General features: G+C 40.3%; 1 protein-coding gene across 12 annotated transcripts in view; it reads left to right on the forward strand.

Moving 5' to 3' along the window:
* Hnrnpc (heterogeneous nuclear ribonucleoprotein C) overlaps positions 1 to 4,636 on the forward strand; it is a 29,135-nt gene extending 24,499 nt beyond the window's left edge. For 6 of the 12 annotated variants that reach the window (XM_032917827.1, XM_032917833.1, XM_032917828.1 and 3 more), the window contains 4 exons: positions 2,072 to 2,232; positions 3,345 to 3,458; positions 3,640 to 3,821; positions 3,928 to 4,636. In XM_032917827.1, coding sequence (XP_032773718.1) covers positions 2,072 to 2,232; positions 3,345 to 3,458; positions 3,640 to 3,821; positions 3,928 to 4,008 — 538 coding nt within the window. In that variant the 3' untranslated portion in view covers positions 4,009 to 4,636. The remainder of the gene's footprint in view (positions 1 to 2,071; positions 2,233 to 3,344; positions 3,459 to 3,639; positions 3,822 to 3,927) is intronic. The other 6 variants (XM_032917837.1, XM_032917831.1, XM_032917835.1 and 3 more) reach the window with 2 other exon arrangements.
* Positions 4,637 to 11,944: the final 7,308 nt, after the last annotated feature.

Raw genomic sequence — 11,944 nt, forward strand, 5'->3', positions numbered from 1 at the left:
TTGAGAAAAGTAGATTCAGATGGAGGATTCCAGAAGTCCTATAATCAGTATTGTTGCTCCTGCATATATTGGGGCCTGTCATTGACTTCTCTTTGTATGTAGTATAGATGTCTTAATCTAAACCACTGTACTTCTTGAAGGCTTCTGAAATCTATAAGGTAACTGTGACCTTGTTATGTGTGTTTTGTTTAGACTTGGTCTTTGTTTTGACTTTGTTTAGACTTTGGTCTTGGTTTGTTCTTACTGATATGAGCAGTCTCATGTAGCCCAGGTCTGTCCAAGATCCTCCTTGCCTCAGTCTCCTGAGATTAGAGGATCTACCTCTACACTTGGCTTTTGTCTTTTTTCAAAGACTTCATTTACCATTCTTAACATTACTTGGTGAGGTGTTTGGTTTTAAGCTCCGTGTGACTGCTGAAGCCTATTATGTAGATGAGTGGTGGTTCATATAAAGTTGTGTATCCTTCTGTAGCACCTCAGAACTCCAGTCCTCTATTCCATACTTTAACTTTTCTCTAGATTATTTCAATACTTTAACTGAGTACGGATTAAACTGTATCACTTAGCAAGTAATTTGCAAATACTCTAATCTTTAATAGATACAATTTTGAAATTTCAGTTTACACTTATTTGCATATGTAGAGCTCACAAACCTAGGTAATGTGTTAGTAAGGAATAAGCTTTAGTAATTCAGATGACAGGAATTGTTTGAAAATACTTGGGCAAAAATGACACTGGAATATTGGAATGTATAATACCAGCAATCAAAAGCTGAGTTAGGGAAAGATGGCAACTTCTGGCAAAGAAACAAACTAAAGCAGAAGAAAGCGGAAGAGACTCTTGATTACAGAACATACTAGGTTTGAAACATTACTGTTTGTGCAGAAAGGGGCCTTAAGATTTCATATTTTCTTGGCTTGTATGTATTAAAGTGGTTACACGGAAAAGAGATGATTAATAGAATATTTTGGAGGTTTTTTTTTTTTCTGATCATACACTTCTGGTTGACCTATATTATAAGTGTATTTCTACTAGCAAATTTAGAAAATGAATGTGTGACTTCCAAATAAGAAATTTCAGTCTCTATCCAGGATAGTTCAGATTAAGAGTGACTGGCATAGTTTTTGTAACTTCTGGATTTGTTTCTGTTTAGTTCTGTTCTGTTTTTGTCTTGGGAGGGGGCAAAGTGCTGGCTGTCTGGGAGACTGTATGTAGAACTGTTAATGCATAGTGTATTAGGACATTTCCAAGTATTTTCAGGCAGTTTATACTCGAAAGAAGTACCTACAGAAAGTGTCCCATAGAAATTGATGAAACTGAAATGGGAACAAAATTGGTTATAGTAGAGAAAATAACATGTAACACTTAATTTTTCAATTACTCCCACAAATTATTCTGACTGGCCTCCAAGTAGCATTCATGCCTCTAAATAAATACTGAAACAAGCATGCAATAAGTTGTTCCCACAATTATGGTAGGACTCTTACGTGTAGAGGGGAAGTAGTGTCAGACAGGTCACCTTTTGGGTTTTTTTTTTTTTTTTGATTATGTATAGAAGTATACTGTAGCTGTCTTCAGACACACCAGAAGAGGACACCAGATCCCATTACAGATGGTTGTGAGCCACCATGTGGTTGCTGGGAATTCAACTCTGGACCTCTGGAAGAGCAGTCAGTGCTTTTTTTTCTTTTTTCTTTTTCTCGGAGCTGGGAACCAAACCCAAAGCCTTGCGCTTGCTAGGCAAGCACTCTACCACTGAGATAAATCCCCAACCCTGCAGTCAGTGCTCTTAACAGCTTAGCTATCTCTCCAGCCCCACCTTTTGTGTTTCTAATCACACATTCTAGTCACCAAGCTTGGTAGCAGGCACCTTTATATAAAGCAGGTGAAAAAATGCTGTGTTGGTGACTCAAAGTCAAGCCTATTTTGAGTGTATGCGTGAGGGGGAGTCTTTCCCTTTGGAGCATTTTTCATCAAGATAAGTTTTGAATGTGACATCAAAAGAAAACCAGGCTCTGGTTGTATCTTTAGTTAATTTTTCACTTTGACTTTTTTTCTTTTAACCCAACAGGATGTATAGTTACCCAGCACGTGTTCCTCCTCCTCCTCCCATTGCTCGAGCTGTGGTGCCTTCCAAACGCCAGCGTGTGTCGGGGAACACCTCACGAAGGGGCAAAAGTGGATTCAATTCAAAGAGTGGACAACGGGGATCTTCTTCCAAATCTGGAAAGTGTAAGCTGTTTTTTGTTTTCTTTTTTCCTGGCTTAGTGCTTTTTTATGCAGCACACACCACCTCCCAATTTGTTTTTATTTATATTTATGTGGGGGGGCAGTGTTGAGTTCAGAGAGGGTAACTAGAGTGTGAACTTGAGGGATCTGTGAGACATTCAGTTGGTAAAATTCCTGCTTCAGGGGTTGGGGATTTAGCTCCGTGGTAGAGCGCTTGCCCAGCAAACGCAAGGCCCTGGGTTCGGTCCCCAGCTCTGAAAAAAAGAAAAAGAAAAAAAAAATTCCTGCTTCAAGGGTAAGACCCTTGGATCCTGAGCATATGTATAAAGCAGAGCATCTTAGATATCTTTTATTATAACTCTTGGGAGGCTGAGAAAGGAATAGCCCTGCACCTGCCTGCCACATAAGCTTACAAAATCAATGAGTTCACACTTCCTCAAAAATGAAGAGTTGGAGCCAGAGTAGTAATGGCTTTAAGCCCTGCATTACAGAGGCAGGGACACAGATAACACGGTTGTTAACCTCTTAAAACAACACCTGTACCCTGTAATAGAGAGCATGGCAACACTAGGCAATTGGTCTGTTTACCGAAGAACATCAATGGAGGGGGGAGGGGAGAGGGAGGAGGATGAGGGAGGAAGGAGAAGTATAGTGTTGTATAAGTGTTCATAGAAGTCTGCATTCTATGCTTAATATCTTGGTTAATTTTTCAATGTTAATGTTGAAGAACTAAATTTAGCTAGCACATACTCGTCAGGTTTCTGTATTGGTAGACATAATGCAGTATGTTAGTGTTGAAAGCCCAGAAAGCGAACCTAGAATGCTATTTTTGTCAGGACAATACATGTTTAAGTTAAAGTGATACTGTAAGGCATAGTTTGTGTTTTTTGTTTTTTTTAATTTTTAAATCATTTACTGACTAAAGATAATGGTCTAGTTACTATTGGAGTTGGTGCCTCTGTTGTATCCTTTCAGCTTTTTGTGTAGTTACTAGAAAAACATATCACCCTGTGGTTCTGAGAACTCAAAGACGCCCAGTAGCTAGAAAGAGAACAGTTTCATTAACTGGTAAATAAGATGTTTTATTCTAGTCTAACATTGTAGTTCTGTTACAGTAAAAGGTGATGACCTTCAGGCCATTAAAAAGGAGCTGACTCAGATAAAACAAAAAGTGGATTCTCTGCTGGAAAGCCTGGAAAAAATTGAAAAAGAACAAAGCAAACAAGCAGGTAATGGTCTTTCAATTATTTCAAGTATGTTTGGGTTATCTTCCTACGGTGGTTTAATGCATATGCAAATTAGGATGTTTGGGAGGGGCATTAATTAATTAATTTGGTAAACTTTACTTTTGTTCTTTGATGATTAATGGGAATTGTCTATATCCTGTGGGCAACACTTGCCCCTGGACAGACTTGTCCTTCTCGTCCCCAGTAGAGATGAAGAATGAAAAGTCTGAAGAAGAGCAGAGCAGTGCCTCTGTGAAGAAAGATGAGACTAATGTGAAAATGGAGTCTGAGGCAGGTGCAGATGACTCTGCTGAGGAGGGCGACCTGCTGGATGATGACGATAATGAAGATCGGGGGGATGACCAGGTAGGTGGTTGATCACCTTTGGAAAGAAGGAGGAAAGATGGGGTGGCCGGGGCTCAGGGATGAGAAGAGTACCTCTAACTCTACCTTACTTGTCTCTTCCTCACAGCTGGAGTTGAAGGATGATGAAAAAGAGCCTGAGGAAGGAGAAGATGACAGAGATAGCGCCAATGGGGAGGATGACTCTTAAGCACATAGCGGGGCTTAGAAATCTTAACCCATTATTCATTTACCTAGGCGCTTGTGAGAGATCAAAGTAACACCAGATCCTCTCCCCTAGAATCTTCTGCACATTCTCACTGTTCTCCCTCCTTATCCTTCCTGTGTTCATTAATTCATAATTGCCCCGCGCCTAGTTCCATTTTCACTTCCTGTGATGCTCCTTAGTAGTTTTGTTAAGTCTTACCCTGTAAGTTTTGCTTTAATTTTGATACCTCTTTGACTTAACAATAAAAAGTTGTATGGTTTTTATCAACTGTCTCCAAAATAATCTCTCGTTATGCAGGGAGTACAGTTCTTCCCGTTCACGATTGCAGTAGTCGCTTCCCTAACTGCAGAGGCATCTCATTTACCTGTAACCCTGAGAGCAGCTTTGCATTAGAGGCGTGTGTTTTCCCTCACACGAGTGGGACTGTTAAAACACAATGGAACCATGTATTTTTGTGAATGGGGTTGGCATGTCAAATGCATCTTACAGGAAAATAGTGTTATAGTCTTAATATTTGTTTTCTAAAGTTATACCATGGGTTATTTTTGTGAACAGCCTGATGTTTGGGATCTTTTTCTCAAAAATAAACAATTCCTTATTAAACCAGGAATTTGAAAGAAAGAAAATTTTTTAATTACAATTATTTACTTAAGTTTTTTAATAACAACCTCCACAAATCGTTAGGTTGTATTAAATGCAGTTTTCTTGAGTTATCATGCATACCCATATATATGAATAAAAGTCATATTGAGACCAGTGTTAATTTTAAATATTTTTGACAATGGAGTGCTTGATTGTTTCAGTTACTGTTTAGAACCTAGGTTCCTTTATTGGATTCTCCATCTATGCCTCAAGAGTTACTCAAAATAGGAAAGCATTTATTTGTCTTTACTGTTTTATACAGCATTTGCCTTCCTAAGAATTGAGACTATAATGAGAGTTATTATTCATGTGAAATACTCTTAGCTTTTACTCCTTTTCTTGATTAGTATAAGACCCAACATTATAAGGCTAAAGGTATAAGCAGACTTTGGGGCTTGTGTGTTTATATTGTATAGCACACAGACTTTTCTATATTTACAGATCCTAATCTGTATATAGCATATAGTGCAAGTTTGTGCTTTCATACTATGCATTGTAGGCAAAAGTCCCATTTATATGTAACTGATAATACTGAGTAGAGATTTATCTAGGAGCTACTCTTGACTCCAGTATGCACAATACAAAAATGGCTTTTATTGTGGCTTCCTAGGACATCCCTGTCCCCAGAATCTTGATACTGTCTTGAGTTTTGACTGGTTTATTTCAAGATTTCATGTGTGTGCATACACACTGTTGCTGTCTTCAGACTCACCAGAAGAGGGCAACAGATCTCATTACAGATGGTTGTGACTCAACATGTGGTTACTGGGAATTGAACTCAGGACCTCTAGAAGAACAGTCTTAACCACTGAGCCATCCCTCCAGCCCGAATTTTAATTCTTTAATTTGAGGAATTGGCTAGATGTTTTTAGAAAGTATCAGAGGTCCAAGTGCTAATAAAACCTGCTAGAAGCTATGGTGTTTACAGGATGCTGGATGGGAGCCAGCTACTTCAGAACTGAGTGTCTATTTTCTGGAATTGCCTTTACATTTATTCAGGTGACTGCATTCCTGGAGAAAGCCCTCGAGAATTCTGAAAATAACTAGAGAGTGTGGTTCTGTACCTCATGCATAGCTTGTATCACCAAAAGAATAAGGATCCTCAATCTTAAGAGGAGGAACAAACATTAAGTGCCATGCAGATTCCCACTGTGGCCAGAAGAGGGTGGCATCCCAGGCCTCAGATTGCTGGTGCTGTGTAGTGTTATATTTTGGAAACTATTTGGAACCTTATGTTTAAGTGTATTTTACTGGGATCATTGAAATGAGTTAATACTAAAACTTGTCAAGTTAAAATGTTCACAGAATGGTTTATTCCACAATGTGAATGTCTTAAGACTTTCAAAATTGTAAGATTTTGTTGACTTCTAGTTTCTTTTACAAAAGAGGTGGGAGGCTGAAAGGATTTTCTTTTTTTTTTTTTTAGTTTTGTTTTTGGACATGAGTACACTGTAGCTGTGCTCAAACACCAGAAGAGGGCATCAGATCCCATCATAGATAACCGTGTCCCCCTCATGTGGCTTCTGGCACTTGAACTCAGGATGTTACTGCTACCAACTTCTGAACCATCTCTCCAGGCTTGATTTCTAGTTGTTACAGAGAGCTGGTAATACAGAGAATTAGAAAGTGTCTGTAAACTGGGACGGGTGTAATGGAAGGAGAGTTCCGATGAGCTGTCTATAGTATGAAGACTGCTATTGCTAACCGTACTGAGGTCAAGACAAAATTGTCATGTTTGTTACTTGGGTGTTACCCGAATATAACATTAATTATAGGGCAATTTTCTGATGATTCAGGCTTCACTTCATGAAACCCTCTGTTGGCCTTGGTATTTTGGTTTCTAAAATGTTTGGCTTAGCACACTTGGGTTCAATTTCCAGCACCCACATGCTGGCTCGTAACCAATCACCTGTAATTCCACTTCCAGGGATTCTAATGCCCTCTTCTCCCTCAGCAGCAGGTACCAGGTGTGTAAATGCTACACAGATATAGACAAACACTGACACATTAAACATTATATAGTTGGAATAGAGATGATTTTGTATTGTTTTTTAAAAAATGTATTATATATGAACGCACTGTAGCTGTCTTAAGACACACCAGAAGAGGGCATCAGATCTCATTACAGATGGTTGTGAGCCACCATGTGGTTGCTGAGAATTGAACTCAGGACCTCTGGAAGAGCAGTCTTTTTTTTTTTTTTTTTTTTTTTTGGTTTTTTTTTTTGAGTTGGGGACCAAACCCAGGGCCTTGCCCTTCCTAGGCAAGCGCCCTACCACTGAGCTAAATCCCCAACCCCTGGAAAAGCAGTCTTAACCACTGAGCCATCTCTCCAACCCTTATTTTCTTTTTCTGACATGAGGTTTCTTTGTATGCCCCTGGCCATCCTTGAACAAACTAGATTAGGCTGGCCTCAAAACCTGCCTGCCTCTACCTCCACACTGCTGTATCTGGCTGAAAGAAGTAAAACTAGTTGAGAGGTATATATTGGCAATTGCATGCAGGTGTGTAAGCACTGAGTATTAGCCTGGTTTGTTCATTATGGTCAGTAAATACAGAATAGGAAACAGTTGTTTTCTCATTTAGCTGACTTTAATATGAAGAAAATTAAATTGTAGCAATGACATTGATTTTGTCACTTAATTCATATTCTTTTGACCAAGAAAATGGATTTAAATCTAAATGTAGGTACTTGGAAGGTCAAGTGTTACAATAACCAGCTGGAAAGGATAGTGAGTGTAAAATGTCCATATTAATCATTTAGTGTACATTCAAGTCGGCTGCCAGGTGAGTCAGGCCATTGTAGTTCACTGACCAAGAACCACCTGTAGGATGATATTGATTCCCAGTAGTAGGAAGTTGCTAGGTTTTAGTTCTTAGAAGACCATTTTGCAAAGGAAAAGCAGTTCTTTCTACAGTACTATAGTTGCTTGTCTTAACCTATGGGTTGAGACCCTTGTGGAAGGTGTCACAGCCCTAACAGGTCACCTGAGACCATTTGAAACCAGGTATTTACATTATAATTCATTACAGCAAAACTAGTAATGAAGTTGCAACAGAAATTTTATGTTTGAGGATCATAACACAGCTGTTCACAACATAATGTTGAGAACCACTCATTACCATCCTGTAAATGATGTGTGTCAGTCAACATTTGAACACGGGTAAATGCTTTCCAAATGTTTGAGATTTAGTCCCTAAAAAGCAAGCCGTGGACTGAGGTATAAAGTCTGTTCAGGATTTGATCCGCGGCATGCTTAAAAGAAACCATAAAGGTTATAAAACGGGTTTAAAAGATGAAATTAACAAAAGGCTGTGGGTGTGTTGAGCCTATGTGGGCATGTGGGGCACATAAAGAACCAGAGAGGAAAAACTAAGTGACATCTTTTGGAGCAGGTGTTTTGTTACTTTACCTGAATAGATGTCTTAACTATGTGTGTAGGAGGTGCTCACAGGTGCCAGAAGATCATCGGTCAGTTACACAAATAGTTGCCAGCTGCCAAGTTGGTGCTGGGAATCATTGAGCGATCTCCTAAGCCTATTTCTACCCCTAGGAGTAGAGGTGTTTGGGCCATGTTTGCTTTTTTTCATGTGAGTGCTAGAGATTCCAGCTGTATAAGTTACAACGTTTTGAACCACTTCCCATTTAGATGCAAGTCTAGAGTATATGTATTTATGTATTTTATATGTATTGGAGCTTGCATGGGTGGAGATAGGTGTTTTGTTATTAACTCTAGTTCTAGGTATGTCAGGTTTTCTAAAGTTTTGGGTAGCCAGGCATTGTGGTAGAAGCGTATAATTCCGGTAGAGATAGGCAGATTTCTTAAGTTTGAGGCTAGCCTGAGCCATAAAGGGCAGGCAAGGCTGTTAGGAAAAGAAACCCTGTCCAGAAAAAATAATACAGACTTAGGAAATGCACTCCAGTTTTTATACACATTACTCCCCGATGTTATTTCCAGCGCTGTAAATCATGCACAAATAAAAAGGGAAATGTGGCATCTATGCATAGTTAATAAAAATATCGAATTGTTGGACGGTTCTCCCTGGGAAACTTCAATCCTGAGGACCATACCCCGGACCAATTAAAGGAATGTTATTTTCAAGTTTTGATTCCATCCTGATATCAGCTAATTCTCCAGATGGGCAAAGCCAACCTTGAAGGGAGACAGGTGGTTTATGGTCATAGGACTAGGAAAGGGCATAGGACTAATAGTTTTTGTCTTTGTGCTTTTGGTCATTTAGGTAGGAGATTAATAAAAATTTGCACATCTTGAAGTAACAGGTTAAGAACAGGAAACACGTACCCACTTTGACAGCTCTGCCTTGAGGAAACATCTGTGACAGTGGGAATGCTCTGTCAGTGTGATAGCAACTAGTGATTGAATTTTGAGATGTACCAGTGTGACAATCATTTTAACTTTTTAATAGTTGTACATAATTACTTCATGGTACTGGTGACTACCGTGAAGATCTGAAACAAGGGATGATTTTTTCTTTTAAAAGATTTATGTCTGATGAATACACTTGAGCTGTCTAAACACACACCAGAAGAGGGCATCGGATCCCCATTACTGGCTGTGAGCCACCATGTGGTTGCTGGGAATTGAACTCAGAACCTCTAGAAGAGTAGTCAGTGCTCTTAACCTGAGTCATCTCTCCAGCCCAAGGGTTGAGGTTTTCCTTTCCTTTCCTTTTCTTTCTTCCCTCCCTCCCTCCCCCCTCCCTCTCTCTTTTTCTTTCTTTCTCCTCCCCCTCCCCCTCCTTCTTTTATAAAGACAGGGCTTTTTTATGTAACCCTGTATGACCTCAAACTCAGACTGTGCCTCCTTGATGCTGTGGACTGCCAGGCCTGGCTGACAAATATTATTAACCTTGACAGTACAAACATGCTTTATCTCCTAGACCTGAGAGTGTCTGGGTTTTAAAGTTGTAGGTAAATTAGAGACTATTCAAAGTCAGAATTTTGATCTATTGTCTTGACTTGACCTTGGTTTTTCTTTGCTGAGAGTTTTTTGAGTTGCCCCGAATTTCCTGTAACTTTGATACACCAGAGCTGGGATTTGTAAAGGCATGCTCCACCATGTTTGGCTGCCCAGGATTATCAGCCTTAAAGAGGACAGCTCTTGCTGTCCTGGACCTTGCTCTCTACCGCAGACTGGCCATAAACTCAGAAGCCCACCCACCTCTGCCCCCCCCCCCCAGCATGGGGATTAAGGTCTGCCACTGCTTCCATGCTACTGTCAAACATAGTGGCCAGTTCATACATCCCTTTAGGAACTAAATGTAGCAGGGCAGCAGGGCAGCAGTGTAGTGCCTTCCTTAATCTTAGCACTAGGGAGGCAGAGCCAGCTGAACTCAGTTCAAGGCCAACCTGGTCTACAGAGTGAATTCTAGAACAACCATGGCCAAACAAAAACCTTGTCTAGAAAAAAGAAACAGAACAAGAACATACATATATATGTGTGAAAATTTCAATATATAGATATATAGATATATATTGCACGCACTTGGGAGACAGGCAGCCAGACCTCTGATTTTGAGGTATACAGGGCAAGTTTCAGGACAGCAGACAGCCAGGACTACAGAGAAACCCTGTTTCTTGGGAAAAGATTAAATGTTCCCATCAAAGCTTAGGAATCTATGGGCTATAAAGTCTGACTTGTCTGTCCTAGTCATGGAATAAAGGCATAAGTATCTGTGTACCAAAGGTCTCTTGATTCTCAGCCAGTGGTCTTATTGGGATGACAGGCATAGACAGCCAGCTAGACTCAGCCCCAGTCACCTCCTTGGGCATCCAAGCGTTGGCATCGCTTCCTCTTCCCTATGCCCATATGCCTGCCCTTCCGTCAGGCCAAGGTGTTCTTCCGGCATCGAGCCTGGGAATGGACAGTCACAGGCTTCCGGCTGATCAAGCCATCTTTGATCAGCTTCCTGATCTGCTGACAGGAGTTGGCATTGGTGATTTTGTTGGTCTCATTGGGGTCCAACCAGCCCTTCTTTTTACCACAGCGGAGGACATAGAGGCAAGCCTCTTCTGTATCCTGAGCAAACTCATGGCTGCAGACGCAGCAATGAAAGGAAAGGATGGTGTAGTTTTTGTTTGTTTGTTTGTTGTGGTCTCATTTGCCATCCTTATAGTGTCTTTGGCAAAAGTGGTATGCGTATTGCCTTTTGCCCATTTTATACTTAGGTTTCTTTAACTGTAAGAGTTTAGCTGTGAGAGTTTCTTCCTTTAAAAACATTGTTCTATGGACATACAAAGTCTCCTTGGACCAGCTGCCAATGTGTCTTAGGGTTTCCATTGCTGTGATGATACATCATTACCAACACACAAGCTGGGGAGAAAGTTCATTCAGCTTACACTGCTATAACACTTCATCACCAAGGGAAGTCAAGACAGGAACTCAAGCTGGAATGAAATCTGGAGGCAGGAGCTGATGCAGAAGCCATTGAGGGGTGCAGCTTACTGGCTTGCTCCCACGGCGTGCTCAGCCTGCTCGCTCTCTCTCTTTTTTTTTTTCTTTCATAACTGAGATTGTATTGGTTGAGGAACAGAGTACACAGACATTCCAGTTCTTATCACACGTACCAAAACTCTGAAGAGTCACATTGTGTTCATGTGTGCAAATGAAGAGCTAAATGCTGTTTTTCTTTGACTTATCACAGTGATGTTCCAGCCTCAAAGTTTCCCTAAGACCTCTCATAACGCTCATAATCCTCAGTTCCACCAATTCACCATTTTATTTCACACACAGAACGTACTCAAAATCTCCATCTTTCACTGCATTATCACAACTGTTAGGAAAACAGACTGCCATGACCACAAACAGGTGTCACAGTTCCGACAGTGCAAGGACCAAAGACTGGCTTCTTACAAAATGGTTCTACTAGAAACACAGGACCAGATAGAACTGAAACTATTCCAGACACAAGTGCACGACGGAGACCCCAGTTGCCATTTAGTATGCTTTGTACTGTAGGACATAAAACTAGCCCCCTCTACGGAATGTTATGGTGATCCCCGAGACAGTCACAGCCTCTCCTGATTCAGTATCCTCTTATTTTCTGGTTCTGCCAAAACAAACAACTAGTAGACTGTTTAACTTCTTAAAAAATAATTTATACTTTAAAAAATGAGATGAGGTAGGATTCCCTCACCTTTTAAAAATGTTTCTAGAGCTACTAAAAAACTCGAAGTTACAAAATAGTTGATAAAGATATTCCTCTGGAGTGTACAAGAAGTGAGGCAGGGACCGCTGACAGACGTGATGGATGC

Source organism: Rattus rattus, chromosome 12 (genome assembly GCF_011064425.1).
Source record: "Rattus rattus isolate New Zealand chromosome 12, Rrattus_CSIRO_v1, whole genome shotgun sequence".
NCBI classification, from domain to species: Eukaryota; Metazoa; Chordata; class Mammalia; order Rodentia; family Muridae; genus Rattus; species Rattus rattus.